At 40.8% G+C, this 18,890-nt stretch overlaps 1 protein-coding gene across 1 annotated transcript; it reads left to right on the plus strand.

Annotated features, from left to right (window-relative positions):
- Nucleotides 1–8,307: 8,307 nt before the first annotated feature.
- EIF2B2 (eukaryotic translation initiation factor 2B subunit beta) lies at nt 8,308–17,913 on the plus strand. Its single transcript, XM_027120044.1, has 8 exons — nt 8,308–8,543; nt 8,663–8,783; nt 8,924–9,072; nt 10,034–10,197; nt 11,197–11,292; nt 11,914–12,051; nt 13,106–13,172; nt 14,515–17,913. The coding sequence occupies exons 1-8, from the start codon at nt 8,381–8,383 to the stop codon at nt 14,670–14,672; spliced, it is 1,056 nt and encodes a 351-aa protein (XP_026975845.1). The 5' UTR covers nt 8,308–8,380; the 3' UTR covers nt 14,673–17,913.
- The last annotated feature ends 977 nt before the right edge of the window (nt 17,914–18,890 follow it).

The raw sequence follows: 18,890 nt of genomic DNA on the forward strand, positions 1-18,890 counted from the left end.
ACTGTAAGGGATGCTGCTGCTTATTGAGTCTCCCCTGCTACAGGGGCTATTTTCCAATATGCAATGTGGTGCTTATATTTACTTATATGCTCGATAAATATTTGTTGCCTATTGAGTATGTTGTTCTATGAAGAGCAACTGTTAATACAGTCTTAATAACAATAGTGGTAGTAGTTTCTTCTAATCACACTCTCTGGGACTACCACTGTGTCTGTCAGTAGAATTTCCCTCCCAATTCCTAGCAATGAACCACATTTAAGTGCCAGGGAATCTCAAGAACAGAGCCAGTTTCCAAAAAATATAAATCCACATTTAGACCAAGACTAGCTTCTAGTTTAGCAGAATCAATCAAATAATAATAAACTTCTACCTTAGCTGAGAATAGGGTTGGGTCCCTTGGAGGACAAAAGAGAAACATAGTCAAGGCTCTAGCAACTCAACAATTTAAGCCAAAGGGGAATATGTTGAGAAGTCCAAGGGTGGCTCCACCTTCAGGCTCCATTTGCTCTTTCCCCTCTTGCTCTAGGACTTGTCTCTGCTTACTTCTGCTTCTCCTGGAGCAGTTGCCTGACTTTCTCCTTCAGACAAGCTTTTCTCCATGACGCAGGAAAGCTGGCCACTGATAGTCCAAGCCAACTTCCCTAGAGCAGATTTAGAGGAGAGAAACCTGCTGTCTTCCAGGTCTGTATAGCAAATCACAGGGAAGAACTGAATGGCTTTGCAAAACCAGCCATCATGGAAGTGGGTGACTGACTAGACCTGGGTGGTGTGCCATCCCTGCGGTGAGGGGCCATGCTGGGCACCAGGAGACCCTGGGATTGACAGTTTCACCTGAATGACATGCGATGAGGAGGGGCAGTTCCCAAAGGAAAGGGGGTGCAGGGCAGACAAAAACAACAGGTGTCCACTACAATAGCACTTGTTCTCAGGTTGCGTAGAGACATGACTTATCCACCAAAACAATCAGAGAAGGATAAAAACAGTAGTGCATTCACATGCCCAAGCCTTGAGTCAAAGCCCTTCAGGAAAAGGAAGTGATCTGATGGCCTAAAGGAGATTCTTTAGAACAGGAGAAAGACACAAATATTTTGGTCAGCTTCCCTCCCCCTACTTGAGAATTATCATCATAATCACCTTATTCTCCAAATTAAGTTTGGAAACTGCGATTTGATAATTATGCAGACAATTAGCCAGAATGTTTGAGATTGGGATCCTTTGGGAAAACCTGGAAGATTTGGTCAACATAATCTTACTCATTGAGAGAACGGGCCTGATGAAGGATTTTTTTCTTTGACTTACAAATAACTTTTCTTTCTGATTATAAATGGGTGTGTTTATTGCAGAAATTTTGGAAAATACAGAACAGTACACAAATGAAAATAAAAACCACTCTTGCATTTGTTAGGACTGGGTGTGACTGCAAGTGAGAGGAACCCCAAGATAACAATGGCTTAAACAGGAGTGAAGTTTATTTTGCTCAAAGCTACACGAAAGTCCAAAAGTCCAGGCTGGCATGGGAGTTCTCACGGAGGCCTCAGGATGCCCAGGCTCCTTCCAGCTCACTACTCTGCCTTCCCTGCAGTGAGGCCTGCATCCTCATAATCTAAGCTAGCAGAGCAGAAAGGAAGCAAGAAGAGAAAAGGATAAAGAGGCCAAGGACCCATGACGGCTATCTCCTAGGGAAGGTTCTCATAAGTAGCAACACAACACGTCCATACCATCCCATTGGTAAGAATGTAGTCACATGGCCACATCTACCTGCTGGGAAGACTGGGAAATGTAGTCCTTTTTCTGGGTGGCTATTTGCCCAGGTAAAACCCTATTATCATAGAACAATGGCTTTTGAGGCAACTAGGGGTCTCTGATAAACCTGTAACCATTAACACCCAGAGATAACCACTGTTAACATCTTGGTATACGTCATTTATACACACATACAAAACCACACACACACCTGCACATAGAAAAATAGATATAGGTATATGTAGACATATAGATAATGATACTTGATGTATATGTGTGTGTATAGGTGTGTGTGTGTGTAAGTATGTATGTGTGTGTATTTTTATAATTTATATGAATAACATATAAATATTTTAAATGAAATTGAGATCCCACCAATTATACTATTTTCTCATCCTCCTGTTTTGAAAAATTGCAGACCTTAAATAAATTCTCTTTTATTATCTATTTTAGCACTGAGTCATTTAACAATTACAGTTAGAGTAATGTAATACTTTATGATTTTCTTTTAAATACATGTTTTTCCTTTATAAATCCTGGTTCATGAAGTTTTATTTATTTTGAAATCACTGTAGATGCACAGGAGGTTGAAAGCAAGGTACACCAAGGCCCATGCATTCTTCCCCTGCCTCCTCCAATGGTAACATCTTATACAGCAGTGGTACAGTATCAAAGCCAAGATATTGACACTGGTACAGTCCATAGAACTTATTTAGATTTCACTAGTTATACATGGACTCATGTGTAGCCTTACATAACCATCACCAGTCAAGAAACTCAGTTCTACAATCCTTTGTGTCATGCCTTCAGAGCCACACCCATCCCATCCCCCCACTCATCCCTAACTCTTGGCAACCATGAATCCATTCTTTATCTCCATAATTATGTTTTATCATTAATGTTACACAAATGGAATTAGGTAGTATGTATACTTTTGAGATTGGTTTTCACTCAGTGTAATTGTCTAGAGGTTCATCTAAGTTGTTGCATACACCAATAGTTCCTTCTTACTGCTGAGCTGTATTCCACGGTATGCATGTACTGCAGTTTGTTTAAACATTAACCAATCGGAGAACATTTATTTGGGTAGTTTTCAGTTCGGGGCTATCATGAATAAAGCTGCTATGAACATTCATGTACAACTTCCTATTTGGACATAAGTGCTCACTTCTCTGGGATAAATGACCAAGAGTGTAATTGCTGCGTTGCATTGTAAGTCCATTTTCAGTTTTGAAAGGAACTGCCAAACTATTTTCCAGAGTGATTGAAACTTAACAGTATGTTGTCAACAATTCTCCTTATCATTAAGCACTTCCTATGTCATTAAATATTCTTCTAAAACATGATATTCCATTGCATGGCCATACTATAATTTCCAAACAATTTCCTAATTTTGAATTTTCGGAATATTCTTATTTTTGTGTTATAAATAATACAGTGAAAAATATTGTGGATAAATCTTTGTGCCTATTTCTGATTATTTCCTTAGGATAAATTTTTAGACATAAATATGCTGGTTTAAAGGGTATGAAAAAAAATTTTAAAGTCTTTTGCTTTTTTTTTTTTTTTAATTGTCCTATTAAAGGTTTCAATTTACAATCCCACAGCAACATATGAGAATTGGGCAAAGTTTCTAAAAATACTCATATTTCAACATAAACTGCAGTCAAACAGTTGGTATCCTTAATATATAAATATATCTTATAAGTCAACTAGAAAAAATAAATACCCAAAATCAAGATGCTTTGGGCTGCAAATGACAGAAAATTCCAATTAAAATTATATAAGCAATAGAGAAATTTATCACTTCATATAATAAGAAGTCTAAAGGTAGGGCAACTTCTGAATTTGTCGATTTTACACAACTTTAAGAAAAAGGCACCACGATATATAGACTAATGGTGCAGGCTCTGAAGCTAGATTGTTGGGTTTACATCCCAACCCTTCCATTTACTGAGTGTGTGACACTGAGCAAGTTACTTATCTTATTTATGCCTTAGGTTCCTCTTTTAAAAATGGTTATATTAATAGTATCTGTCTCAAAGGATTGTTTTAAGGATGAAGAGTTAATATATGTAAACTATCCATTAAGTATTGACATTATCAAGAGTCTAGGTTCTTTCTGTTTTTCTGTTCTGAAATCCTCAGAATGTTAACATTATCCTCAGTCTTAAGACCTCATGGTCACAAGATAGCTGCATTAACTCTAGGAATCTCATCCAAGAAGTCCAGAAATAGAAGAGATTACGTAGTCTGTTTCTTTCTTAAGAACAGGGAAATCTTTCCAGGAAGTCCCAAACAGATTTTCCTTACATCTCACTAACTAGAAAGTGTGTTATTCTACACCAATCTGTAAAAAAAAAAAGTAGAATGGAATTACTATGATTGGCTTAGACCAATCAGGATTTATTCATAAGCTAAAACCACCTTCCCTGTGGGTAGAAACAAAACAAAATCAGTTATTTTTAACAAGGAAGAGAAAAATGGATATTGAATGAACAATCAGAATGTCTGCTATACATCATATTAGAAAAATGGGCAAACCACATGCACCAGTAATTCATAAGAGAAGCAATGCAAATGGCAAATAAACATGAAAAAGGCTCATCTTGATTAATGAGCAAAGGAATGAAAATTAAAAGGAGTTTCTGTATTTTCTCTACCAATTTGGCAATGATGAAAAAGAATGATAATCATCTACAGTAGTGACAAATATATAAGATGGCTAGGAATAAATTTTATACACAAGATGTGCAAGACCTAAATGGAGAAAATTTTAAAATTTTACTGGACAACATTAAAGAAGACCTAAATAAGAAGAGATATACACCACGTTCATGGATAGTAAGACTCAGTATCTTAAAGATGTCAATTGTCCTCAAATTGATATAGAGGTTTAAAGCAATGTCAGTCAAAATCTCAATACAGTGTTTTGGGGTTTTTTTTGAGAAATAGACAATTTATTTCTAAAATATATATGAAAGAGCAAAGGCCCAAAACTAGTCAGGACACTCTTAAAGAAAGGAATATGGTAAGGGAGTTTTTCTTACCAGAGAGCAAGACTTTAAAAAAAATAAGACAGTAATAATTAAGATAATGTAATACTGCCTCAGGGATAAGCAAATTTAGCAATGGAACAAAATACAGGGCCCCAAAACAGACTCACACAATATACAAACTTCACATAGTACAATGGTAGCACTGAAAATCACTGAAGAAAGAATGGAAAAAGAAAATAAAATTGGATCCCAGCTCTTACCCTACATAGAAAGTAATTCAAAATTATGTGTAAAGGCAATTTTTAAAATACAGGAGATTATCTTTATGCCTTTAGATTAGGGAAGGATTTTCTAAATAAAACACAAAAAGCATTAACTATAAAAGACAAGATTGATACATTTAATCACATTAAAATCAAGAACTCTGTTCAAAGACATCTCAAAGTGAGTAAAAAGACAAGCCATAAACTAAGAAAAAAATTAGTATTCAGAATATACAAGGAATGCCTACAAATCTATTAGAAAAAGATTTTTTTTTAACCAAAAGCAAGTAGGTAAAAGACACAAGTAGATATTTCACAAATCAGAAAAAACACACGGCCAATAAACATATGGAAAAAGAAGAAAAAGAACAACCTCATTAGTAATCAGGAAAACAAATTAAGATTCCAATGATATATCCTTTTATATCCACCTGATTCCATCCCCACCCCCCAAAATAGTTGATAATACCAAGTGTTGGTAAGCTAGAACTCTTTAAGCCCTACTGGAGGGAGCATAAATTGATTTAACCACTTTGGAATACTAGCACTATTTGTAAAGTTGAATGTTCACATAGCCTATGACCCAGCTGTTCCACTTGTAGGTATGCCAAGATATACAAAAGAATATTTATAGTTTATATTCTCTCACCCCCCAAAAAGATTGGAAACAACCCAAATATCTGTTGAAGGAAAATGAATACATAAATTGTGGTATAGTCACATGATGGAACATTACACAGCGGTGCAAACAAGAGAACTACAGATACATATAACAAGATGGATGAATTTTAGCAACGTCATGCTAAGTAAAAACAGCAACTTGTAGAAGATTACATTATAATACCATTTGTAAAAAAACTCCAAAACAAGCAAGATTAATCACTATGTTGTTTAGGAATTGTAAATATAAATTATTTTTTCATAAAGCAAAGGAATATCAATCAAAATTTAGTTTAGTGGTTATCCTTGGGTGTGGTAGAAGGCAGGGAAATGGGTTAGGAAAAGAGTACACACATTGATGTGATGGTACTGGCAGTATTCTAGGTGTTTTTTAAAAATATCACAAATTATTTATGTTTTAAAATTGTGGTAAAATACACATAACATAAAATTTACCATTTTAACCCTTAAGTGTGCAGTTCAGTGGTATTAAATGCACTTACATTGTTGTACAATATAAATGCACATCCATCATCAACCATCCATTTCTAGAATTCCTTTCATCTTGTACAACTGAAACTCTGAACATTAAACAATAATCCCTCCCTCGAGCCTCTGACCACCACCATTCTACTTTCTGTGTCTATGAATTTGAGATTTTTAGTTTTCAAGTTGACAGATGGGCCCATGGGTGTTCATTTTGTTGTCAAGTTTCATAACTTGCATATACATACACACATATTCTTTTGTATGTATAAAATAGTATGTACCTTATTTTTTAACGGCTTTATACCTGGAAAAATAATGACAATATCCAAAACTGGCCAGAACATAAGTGCCAGCAAGCATGTAAACTCATAGAATTTTTTGGACATTTTAAACTTAACACACAGTAAAATTGACAAATATTTTATGGCTTTTGGGAGCTACTATGTTTTCAATCTTGGTTTCTGATTATTCATCAGTAGTATACAGAAATATGATAAATTTTTGTGTGTTGACCTTGTATCCTTGCTAAATTCATGTATTAGTTCTAGGAGGCTTTTTCTTATTATTGTTGATTCTTTGGGAACTTCTATGTAGACAATGATGTTTTCTGTTAATAGCGACAGTTTTCTTTCTTTCCAGTCTGTATGTTTTTAAAATTTCTTTTTCTTGCCGTATTGCACTGGCTAGATCTTTGAGTATAATATTAAATAGGAGTAGTGAGAGTGGACATCCTTGCCTTGTTCCTGATCTTAGAGAGAAAGCAGTCTTTCACCATAAAGTATGACGTTAGGTATAGGATTTTGTAGATGTCCCTTGTCATGCTGAAGAATTTCCTTTCTATTGCTAGTTGTCTGAGAGGTTTTGTGGTTTTCTTTTTATATTCAATGGCTGTTGATTTTTGTCAAATGCTTCTTGCATCAATTGATATGATCCTGTGGTTTTACTTTTCAGAATATTAATATGGTTTCTCAAATTGATTTTTGAATATTAAAACAGCTTTGCATTCCAGGTTTAAATTCTACTTGATAATTATGCATTAATCTTTTATGTATTGATGGATTTGGTTTGCTAATAATTTGTTGCAGATCTTTGTATCTGCATTCATGAGGGACACTGGTCTGCAATTTTCTTTTCTTGTACTATCTTTGTCTGATTTTCGTATTGATATATTTTTTTGGAGGGCAATTTGTCAACTGTAACAGCAGTCTTAGAAATGTGTGTGCCCAAGGACTTCACTTCTAAGAATTTATCTTAAGGAAATAATTAGAGATTCTCATTACACACAGACTTTGGGTTCAGACACACCTGGATTTAAATATAAACGCATCCCCTTACTAACTGCTTAAGTTCTGTGCTCTGTTTCCTGATCTGTAAAATGAGGATAAGAGGACCTACCTCACAGAGATGCATTAGATGAGACAATTCACACACAGTATCCAACACCTAGTAAGCTTTAGGTAAATGGTAGCTCTTGGTGTTATGTTATACTCTCTAGTCTCTGTAGTCCAGATGGAAGGATATCATCTTTGCTCCCATATTAACTCCCACTTTGAATCTCCTTATTGGTGGGTATTCGATCTCCTCATCCCCGATTCCTCTGTCTTATATTATGCGTGCTAGACGTTTAAAAGGAAAGGGCAAAGGCAAACAAACAAACAATATATATATTGTCCCTGCCGTCAGGGAGCTCAATCTATTAGAAAGACAGAGGCGCAAACGAACCAGTAACACGCAGTGTAACAGCATTATAATGGGGCGTCGGCCCATGGGGTAGCTGACCCCGGACGCACACTCTGAGCGTCTGTATCTGGAGGCTGGGCCGTCACCGGAGCTGAGGAACCGGGAAAGAGGGCGGCAACTTCTCCAGCGTAGCCTCCGGTAGTGGTGGGGGGCGTTCAGACTGGCTGTTTCCACAACTGGTCTAGCCACCCTCTTGAGGCCTCACTTGCAAGGTCTTCAGCGTCTGAGGAGGCAAGAAAGGTCACTTCCGGTCCTCCAACCTCGGAGGCGCGCGGACGCTCGGCCGTAACTGAACAACTCGAGCTCCAAGTCTCTGATTGGCTCTGGCAGGTGGGGGGGCGGGATGTGGCAGCGAGGGGCGTGGCCCTGCCGTCTCCCAAACTGGAGTCTTCCTCGCAGAGCGGAAGCCGACCTCTCCTGCCCCGGAAGTGCAAGTCTGGAGGTCGTGCAGGTGTGGATTCCGCCGGCTAGGCGGGTTTTTTCGAGATGCCGGGGGCTGAGGCCAAGGGCTCGGAGTTGTCCGAGAGGATCGAGAGTTTCGTAGAGGCACTGAAGCGGGGCGGCGGGCGGCACAGCTCCGAGGACATGGCCCGGGAGACCCTGGGGCTGCTGCGCCGGATCATCACGGACCACCGCTGGAGCAATGCAGGTGAGGCAGGCCTAGCTCCATCGCCTCCCTCGCCACTTTCCGTTTCCTATCCCTGGGCGGAAAGTCGCCCAGGCCCCACCGCGCCCTTGCCGCGCTTACCCTCTCTCTTTGGACGACAGGGGAGCTGATGGAATTGATCCGCAGAGAAGGCCGGAGAATGACGGCCGCTCAACCCTCAGAGACCACTGTGGGCAACATGGTGCGGAGAGTGCTCAGGATCATCCGGGAGGAGTATGGCAGGTCAGGCCCACGTCCTGGGCCGGGGGTTGGACCCAGTGACGCTTTTTACATGGAGCCTTTATTGGAGCTGAGCAGCTGTTGTTACCTTAATGACCACATCTCTTCCCCACCTCCCTCTTTGGGTCTTGTTGCCTCCATAGACTCCACGGACGCAGCGACGAGAGCGATCAGCAGGAGTCCCTGCACAAACTCTTGACATCCGGGGGCTCGAGCGAGGATTTCCGCTCCCATTATGCTCAACTCCAGTCCAACATCATTGAAGCAATTAATGAGCTGCTTGTGGAACTGGGTGAGTCCTGATCCCTAGGTGGACAGGACAGGTGGCAGGCAGATGAGGGAACAGAAGACCCTGGAAGTTGTCATCAGCAGAGATGGGAGATTACCAGTCCTCTGGTGCTCGGAAGTTTGCCCTCATCCTGATTAGGAAGGGTTGGAATAGGTGGCAGACTAAGATAACCCTCTTTACATTTCCTTACAGACTAACCCCTTATCGACTGCAGATCTGCTGTGGCGGAGACTCTATTTGGGAAGAGCTTTATTTTTATTTTAAAGAAGATGAACCCCCGAAAACCACAGTTGATAGACCCTCCTTCACTAAACTTTCTCTTGAATTTTTATACAGACACACATACACATATACATACACATACACATACACACAGGCCACCTTCACCCACTTGTCTGTGTGACTCGGGAGAACTGTAGATACTTATTGCAATCAGCGTTCCCAGGGGAGGAAGAAGCCGAGTCTGTCTGTGCACTGAGCTGCTGCTTCCAAATCCACCCCCCCACCCCACCCCCAGTTTTTCTACCGTGGCCTCCCTGTCAGTTGGAGGTGTTGTGGCCACCTTTTGGAGGAGGAGTTCTTTGGGGGGAAGCTCTGTTTACCCCACGCTCAGCACTTTAGAATTTCCCAAATTGGACCATTTCTTGCCTAAATTCATTGTCTTCAAAGTCAATTGTAAAGAGCTGGTGTTGGGACCCGGCAGGGGCACGGGGAGTAAGTTGATGAATAGGGGTGCTGCTGGGCAAGAGGGTAGGCTGAGAACTTGGGAGATGGAAGATCGTGGAGGAGCAGGGCTTTTAAGGAAAGGTGACATTCCACATTAAGTCCATTGACCACGTGTTACCAGGGTCTGCTAGGTGGGCAGTCTAGAGAAGGGTGCACATCCCTTTCTGTTTTCTGTAGTGTCTGTCTGTGTTGTAGCATAGCAGTGTCATATTTTTCTTGAAAAACTGGCTTCTTGCAGAAGGGACAACGGAGAACATCGCAGCCCAGGCTCTGGAGCACATCCACTCCAATGAGGTGATCATGACCATTGGCTTCTCCCGAACAGTGGAGGCCTTCCTCAAAGAGGCTGCCCGAAAGAGGAAATTCCATGTCATCGTGGCAGAGTGTGCACCTTTCTGTCAGGTACGGGGACTGCTGGAGTTGCTAAGAAAAATTTAAAATAAGGAGAGAATAAAGGAGGGGTAGGTGGGCTCCATGCCATCTTTGAATTGATAAGCAAGGCACAGTGAGAAGACAAAGTAAAACACTAAGGGAATTTTCAAGTTCATCCTGTTAACATTCTTAAACATTGGTTTAGGAAAGTTGGGTGACATATTTTTCATACCATATAAAGAAAGAAACCTTTGTTTTTAACCTTCAAGACCCAGTTTAGATATCATCTCCTCTGGGAAACTGTTTTTCACGGCTGTTCTTCTCCCCCTTCTCCCCAACCCTTCCAATAGTAAATGAATCAATTCTAGCTCTATACTACTTCCTACTTCAGTACCTCTATTATTATATCTATTACTGCATGTTAGAGTTTTATATATATATATATATATATATATATAAAGTTTTATATATATATATATGCCTCTCCTAAAAACTCCTTGAGAGAGTCAGCGGTATTCACTTCTGTAAAATAAAGGCTCAATAAATGTTTTCATAGAACTGGGTAAAAAAAAAAAAAAAAAAAGAAAGTTGGGTGAGCTGCTAGGCCCAAGAAAAAAATAAATATTGGTTGTTTTAGGAATCAAAATAGGGTAAATTACCTTGAGGATGACTGATGCTTGGTCTAACCTCACTCAATCTTTAGGTAAATAATAGGTCTCCAAAAAAGGAAGTATGTAAGGATGCAAGGATGTTGTAAAATAATGAGCTAGGATCTGTCTTGTCAGCTCTGCTGGATTATGCAAGCAAGTCATATTTCCAGTTTTGTGGCTGTCCTAGTGCTGCTGGGGAGTAATAAACATTTATTAGAGTCCCCTGGGCTTCCTCCTGCTTCCCAGAGAATACCTACCAGATGAGTTAGTTATCTGTTGGAAATTGTGCGTTGGATATGCCCAGTATCACAGAATCCCTAGAGCTCTTTCATTCTCTCTCACTCTTCCTCCCAGCATCAGCCTTTCTCTCCTATTGCAGGGTCATGAGATGGCAGTCAATTTGTCCAAAACAGGTATTGAGACGACTGTCATGACGGATGCTGCCATTTTTGCTGTTATGTCAAGAGTCAACAAGGTGGGTGTATTTGGGTTATAGTGTGTCGAATTCATGAAGATTATACTTCTAAAATGTTGGTTCTCCACCCCCACCCCACCCCTAATATCCATGAGAAGGGAGGAAAGTTTCTAGCACCTTTTAAAAATATATACATGGGCCTTTTTAATCTATTAACTGATTTTGTTTCCCCCTTTATCTGAATCATTATTCCTCACTTGGAGGAGCCTCATTTTGGTTAAAGCATTGAAAAGAATTAAGTGGGACTAAGGTAAGTGTGTCAGCTGCTAGGGATCTGGTAAAGGGCTGCTCACTTCTGCTCAGAGAGCTTGGCGGTGGTGGATGGTGGAAGAAAGGCTCCCTGCTTCTCAGGAGGTATGAAAGATAGATTTCCAGGAAAGACAGGGCTAAGAACAGTAGATATTGCAGTTTCCTGTCCTGTACTATGTTCATTCTTCCCTTGCGAACCCACTTTTATGCTAGAAGTTGTGGTCTGAGCCTAGACTCCCTTTCCCTTGGGTGTACCAGCATGTGACCCCCCAGTACACCAAGACTGAGGCTGAGCATTCCGGCTCTTGTGCCCAATGGCCTGTTTAGGGCTCTATTCCTAGGATGGCTAACATTTTCTTTCCTGTCCCAAAGGTGATCATTGGCACAAAGACCATCCTGGCCAACGGTGCCCTGAGAGCTGTGACAGGAACTCATACTCTAGCACTGGCAGCAAAACACCATTCCACCCCACTCATCGTCTGTGCACCTATGTTCAAGCTTTCCCCACAGGTATGTCTGTCTGTCTCCATCTGCTCTCTCGTCTGTCTCTAGCCAACAGAAGGAAGTCAAGGTGTAGGTCTGAACTGTGGGCCTTCAACTTTCTCACTCTGGGGCTTCTCTTTGTCTGCATTTACTCAATGGATTAGACCCAGTGGAGGCTGGAAAAAGCCACAGAAGTCTTGATCCAGGAAAAGCCATTGATAGTTACAACCTGTCAGCTTCAGGAAGTCAAAATTGTAAGGTCAGGACAATACGCAGTTGGGGAACGCCCTTTGTTTACATTGCCACCACTCGCTGACACCATTTCTGAAAATGCCAAGTAAGTTGAAACTAGAAACATAGAATTGGTTTTATTTGTTCCATGGACTGTCCTCTGTAGCCTGAATACAAGAAGTTACTAAGTGAAGAGCAATTTCACCAGTGATAGAAACTACTTGCTTTGAACATATCAGCCTATCTATAGGTGTCTACTTTTTTAAAAATTGAGGTGAAATTCACATAACATACAATTAACCATTTAAAGTTGTATAGTTCAGTGGCATTTACTACATTCCAGCATTGTGCAACTACCACTCTCTAGTTTCAAAACTTTTTCATCATCCCAGAAAAACACTCTGTACCTATTGAGTAATCACTCCCTATTCCTCCTTCTCCCCATCTCCTAGTAATTGCTAATCTGCTTTCTGTCTCTATGGATTTGCTTATTTTTGATATTTCACATAAAAGGAGTCATACAACATGGACCCTTTTGTTTCTGATTTCTTTCACTTAGCATAATGTTTTGGGGCTTCGTCCGAGTTGTAGCACAGTACTTTGTTCCTTTTTGTGGCTGAATAGTATTCCATTGCATGGATATACCACAATTTAATTATCCATTCATCTGTTGATAAGCATCTGAGTTATTTCTACCTTTTGGCTTTTGTGAATAATGCTGCTGTAAGCCTTTGTAATCAAATGTCTGTGGATGTATGTTTTTTATTTCTCTTGGGTGTATACCTAAAAGTGGAAGTGTCAGATGAGCTGACACTCTCTTTTTTTTTCTTTTTCCCTAATTCTTTTCCAGTTCCCCAATGAAGAAGATTCATTTCACAAGTTTGTGGCTCCTGAAGAAGTCCTGCCTTTCACAGAAGGTACAGAGTTGCTTGAATGTATGTGGCACACGCGCTTGTGTGTTTTGGGTTTTTGTGTATGTGTGTTTTGGGTTTTTGTGTATGTGTGTTTTGGGTTTTTGTGTATGTGTGTTTCGGTCTTTTGGTTTTGGTTTTGGTGGCCAATGGGATCGAATGCCATCAGGTTGTGGTTTTTTTTATCATACTTCTTGTGGGGACTCTTCTCTTTAGCAGCTTAGAGTGCTTGAGGTCCTGATCTAATCCATGTTCATTTTCTTCTAAAACTAATATATTTTAGCTGCGTTATTGGGGCCATGGCAGGTTGGATCACCCAGCACTGACTGGGTTTGGCCTCGAAAGTTCTTTGAGACACAGGCGACAACCCAATGAGAAAATGTTCTTGTTTTCGGCTGCTGCAGGGAGTCATTTTGGTAACGTGACTGCCAAAGAAAGCAGGCTCTGAAATGTTACTTCTGAAACTCGCCTGTAGCCTGGACACCTTTGTGTGTTGGGGTCCATTTCTCTCACATATTCTGAAGGCAGCTTTGCTCAGTGAGCCTGCTGCCTCGTCAACAGTTCGCATGGGCTCTAACACCCTCCTGGAGCAAAGCATAGTACTCGGGGTGCTGATTCTTCTTGGAAATTGAATAACTTCACCATTTATCCAAACATTCATTCTTTCAAGAAATATTTATGACTATTGAGTACCCACTGTGTATCCAACACTATTTCAGGCACTAGGGATGTAACAGTGAATAACATAGATAGGCCCTGCTCCCCCAGAGTTTACATTATGTTGCAAAAGACAGACAAGAATATGTCAGGTCATGGGATGTTTTAGGAAGAAAACAAATACGAAGGATGAGATGGAAAGTGACGAGGGGACTACCTTAGTCCGGGGAAGGGACTTATGAGATGGCATTTCAGCTGAGTCCTGAAGGAATACAGCCTGCTATGTGAAGATGAAGGAAAGAGTTTTCCAGGTGTTGGTGCAAAGGGCCTGATTTAGGTACATGCTTAGCCAGTTGGAAGAACATGGCCATGTGGCCAGAGAGTAATGAGCAAGAGAGAGAGTAATATGAACTATAATTAGTGTAGTGTGGTGGCGAGGGGCCAGATCTTGAAGGTTGCAATCCCAAATTTGAATATTATTCTAAGGGTTATCTATGGAAAGGCATTAGACAGTTATAAGCATAGGGTGTATCATGATCTGAAGTCATCTCTTCTGGTTTGTATGTTGCTGCAGTTTCCCTTCCTTGGGGTGGCGAGTGTACTTGCATTACTGAGCCTAGAATCTGTAAGATACTTAATTATTAGAACAGGAGCCTTGGTTTTATCTTTCGCTCATGTGATTACCTTTCAGGGGACATCTTGGAGAAAGTCAGTGTTCATTGCCCTGTGTTTGACTACGTTCCCCCAGAGCTCATTACCCTCTTTATCTCCAACATTGGTGGGAATGCACCTTCCTACATCTACCGCCTGATGAGTGAGCTCTACCATCCTGATGATCATGTCCTATGACCACCACTCGTCCTAAGCAGAAGCTGCTTAGGCAAACACAGAATGGAGTGGAGACTTCAGTGCCACGGCTGAAACACATCTTCCTTGTAATGGGGGAGTGATCTGGAGTCAAGCTGAGAAAACTTGATACTGATACTGTTCCCCACCGTTTCAGTCATCCTATAACCAGGATGCAATCCAGGACGATTTTTTGCCTTTCAGGTCTCAACAGAGCAGCAGGGCTTGACCTATTGATTTTGGAGCCTCTTAGTGACTTGGGGCGTCTGTTTCAGGAACTTAAACTTTCTGGTTCAGTGGTGTGTTAAACACAACACTGCAGACCTTGCTGGGCTACAGGTTTTTGCTCAGAAATGACTACCACGCCTTTTCTGAGGCTGTGCCAATAAAGGCTGCTCGAAGGTTCCTGAGGTGGTTTATTTACTGTCCTGCTCTGACTGAAGCGCCTGCAACAGCAGCAGCAGAGCCCTTTGGTGTTTTCATAGAGGGCAATGATCAGAGGTAACAGCCTAAAACAGAAATGCAGATGAAAGTGTTTATGATTCCTTTATAATTGACTGGAATTCATCCCAAACAACTTGTTAATAATCCAAGACAGTGGTTCCAAAATCACTGATCATCAGAGTCATCTGGGAGTTTGAGAAAATATACAATCCCAGACCTACTGCATCTGAAATCTGGGATGGCACGTGGGAATCTGCTTAGAGTGCCCCAGAAAAGGACGCCCTCATGTACTGTTAATAGGATTGTAAATTGGTACAACGTTTTCCAGGGCAATTTTGAGTCTTCTAGAATTATTTTTACAAGCACACAAAGACACAGACAAGAATGTCCGTTGTAGCAGCTGTAATGTCACAGCCTAAGTGTCCAGCAATATAGCATTTTGTATTCTGTTAGTTAAAAACAAGACAGGTTTTAAAATAAGTATGATGTACCGTGGAACATTATGTATACACTGCAACAGAGGTTTCTAAGGGTGGCTTGAGATCAGTGTCTGGATTAGACATTTTAGATGGTTCATCTAGTATTTAATTTGAATTATTTACCAGTATTTTAAAATCTGGAGGTTACACATTAAACAAATTCAGATTTCTTGCTACTCCTGAAGATTTGGCAACTCTGGGCCCACATTACCAAATGGCAGCATTTGGCTATAGTTGGGTAGCTTCTAATTCCATTAAATGGAAAACCCCCAGTTTTCTGCTGTTCCAAGCCATGTCCACTAAACTCATTTATGTTGTCTGCCGAACCCTTGTAGGCATCTGAGTGGTGACCCTTGTGTTAATGAATGGGATAGATTTGTAAGCAAGTCTGTTTTATATTCTGTATAAAACCAAAATCAAGCTGGGAAAACAAGCTGCAGAGCAATCTACATGATATGACCCTAACTAACTTCCTTAAAACAAAGTATATGCATGCATAGGATAAAAGTCTGGAAGAAGAACACCAAACGGTGGCAAGAAGGAGGACAGCTTCTAATTTTATTTAGTGTGTTTGTGTATTGTTTCTATTTTTTATGTGTACTACTTTAGTAATTATGATTTCAAAAAGTCTCCCCAGGTTATCCAGATGATCTGGATGCCATGTTTAGGAAGTTTGGTCCAAAACAGGGGTCCAAGGTCCACTGAGTGTGCAGGGGGAACCCCCTGGGATGCTTGTCACAAGCCAGCCTCCTGCCTCTTGCAGCAGTGTCTATGAGGTACGGGAGGAAGTTCTAGGAATCTGCATGTTTAACAAGCAACCCAAGGGATTTTAACAGGGCATTTGATAACCTTGTTTTGATAAACACTGGCCAGAGGTAGACGATGAGGGAAAGGGCTCTACTCTCTGTTAGCTACTTGACATGGGCAGATCTTTTCCTTAGGATTCTTATCTTCCCTGAGACAGGGAAAAAGCAAGACTGAAGAGGGTCAGTCTAAAGGACTGACCTAAAAGCTCTCTGACACAGAAGAGCCTGGCTCACTTAGGTCTCTGTCAGTTATTTCTTAAAGCATCTAAGACCCCACGCTTTCTCAGTGAAGTGGCTTATAGCTACCAATTTCGAGCAATTGTCTCCTCTGAAGGCACCAGTTCTTGACGGCAGCTCACTTGGGTACGACCATGTGCTCTGGGGTAAGAGCAGCAGTGAGTCAAGGAACTTAAATCTGTTTCTGGCTCCAAAAGTGCTTTATGATACTTGTCCTTTGTGCATCTTGGTCCCTGGGTCTAAAATTAGCACCAACATCCTGCCCAGGCAGAACTGAGATGGACGAAGTTTACCAGGGTAGAGGCTGTCTCTTTGGTCAACACTTACAGTGCCTAGAACAGAACTGCACAAATGCGTACTCTTTAGAACCTCAGTCAAGTAAATCCCACAAAGCTGTTTATAAGCCTGGTTTTTCTATCTCTCTCTCTCCCTTTTCCCAGTTGAGGAAGAGTAAATATTGGAAAGGGAGAACCTGATCTGAACAGGGAGAAGCTAAGGTGTTTGTGTCAGCTTCCTACCTTATCAGCCTTTGTTTGGGCTTGCCTCTCACCCCTGCTTTTGCAGCAGAATCCAGAAGCTCATTTAAAAACTGTTGTAGCTTGGAAAATTAATAGAGGATTACATGGACGTGGAAGTCTTCCTGAATATGCTTAATAAACCAAGTTAGATCACTTACTCAATACAGTTGTAAAGACGCTTTTTCCCACGGTTTATGTCTTCCAATTTGGACGGAGGGCAGGAAAGGCACAATTCCTGGAACTCAAATAAGGAATAGAAATTCCCAACATAGCCTCTTAAGAGAAGTCTCTGAAAAATACTCTACCAAGAAAAACTGAAGTGTAAAGTGATACCTCAAAGAAAAAAATGCCGGTACTCGTAAGATCATAAGTTTCACAGATATGCTTCAAAGCCATTTCTCAAAGTAATCTGTTGCAGCAGTCTTTGGGTTTATGAAGGCTGCCAGGCTCACAGTTCCACCATTGAGCTCCATGACTCTGTAATACCACATACGTAGAACTCAGTACATCAGAATGCTTTGCCATAAAGATAGTACCAGATGGTGATGTAATTATTGTAAAGACCTACACTATCCACCTGTCCTTGCAAAAACTCCCTCTGCAGACATGCATCTAGTTGACACAAAGGAGCTATTTTGAAATGTGGTTTGGAAATGTTTTTTTATCTCTGCTTTGGATTATCCTTTCATTCACCAAACAGTTGTTCCAGGATGTTGTGCAATGGCTAAGCGATTACAACCAATAAAGAGCTATAGTCTAAGCTTTCAGTCTTCACAACACACAGCAGAGGGCTGCCTTCAAGCCTAACCACACTTGAAACGACGATCACCTAATGTTTAAATTAAATATTGTGCTGACGAGAAGGGGCCTTTCAGTAGTGTTTTTGCAGGCATGTTAGTTACATTTATTTATTTTATAAATTTATTTATTTATTATTTATTTTTGGCTGTAGGTCTTCGTTGCTGTGTGCGGGCTTTCTCTAGTTGTGGTGAGCGGGGGCTACTCTTCGTTGTGGTGCACGGGCTTCTCATTGTCGTGACTTCTCTTGTTGTGGAGCACAGGATCTAGGGGCGCAGGCTCAGTAGTTGTGGCACACGGGCTTAGTTGCTCCACGTCACGTGGGATCTTCCTGGACCAGGGCTCGAACCCATGTCCCCTGCATTGGCAGGCGGATTCTTAACCACTGCACCACCAGGGAAGTCCCTACTTACATTTAGAATTAAGACCTGCCTAGAGAAGAAGGAAGCTACTTAAAAACTTGACAAGATTCCAAAGATTCATAATTTATATGTAAAATTCTGCACTTAACTACTATAAAAGAGAGGTCATGAAATACTTAAGTAATGATAAACTAATAGCAGTAGCTAACTCCAAACTACCATTTTTTTTCTTTTTTGATCGATTGGATGCTCCTTAGAGCAAGTTGTTTAGTCAGGCAAGTTGTACCGGGAAAGTCTGGCCAAATCCAGCTTCTTCACACCGCTACTTGAGTCATGCTAGCTTGCTGGTTCGATAGATGGAGACACTCAGATGTAAGACACTCAGATTCCCACAGGCTTTGATCAGGTTGCCTGAACTTTATCAGATGTTTCTGGATAAGATTGAGTGCTCTGTGACAAATGGGCATGGGATGAAAGTGATTCAAGGTCTTGAAAAATCCTAAACCATAAGATAACTTCTTTTTTCTTTATCTCTTCCACAATTTCTGCCTCAATACATTTAGAAGGGACTCACTAA

The sequence above is a fragment of the Aethalodelphis obliquidens genome, unplaced genomic scaffold (genome assembly GCF_003676395.1).
Source record: "Aethalodelphis obliquidens isolate GAN/ISIS:26980383/991018 unplaced genomic scaffold, ASM367639v1 scaffold21, whole genome shotgun sequence".
Lineage (NCBI taxonomy): Eukaryota > Metazoa > Chordata > Mammalia > Artiodactyla > Delphinidae > Aethalodelphis > Aethalodelphis obliquidens.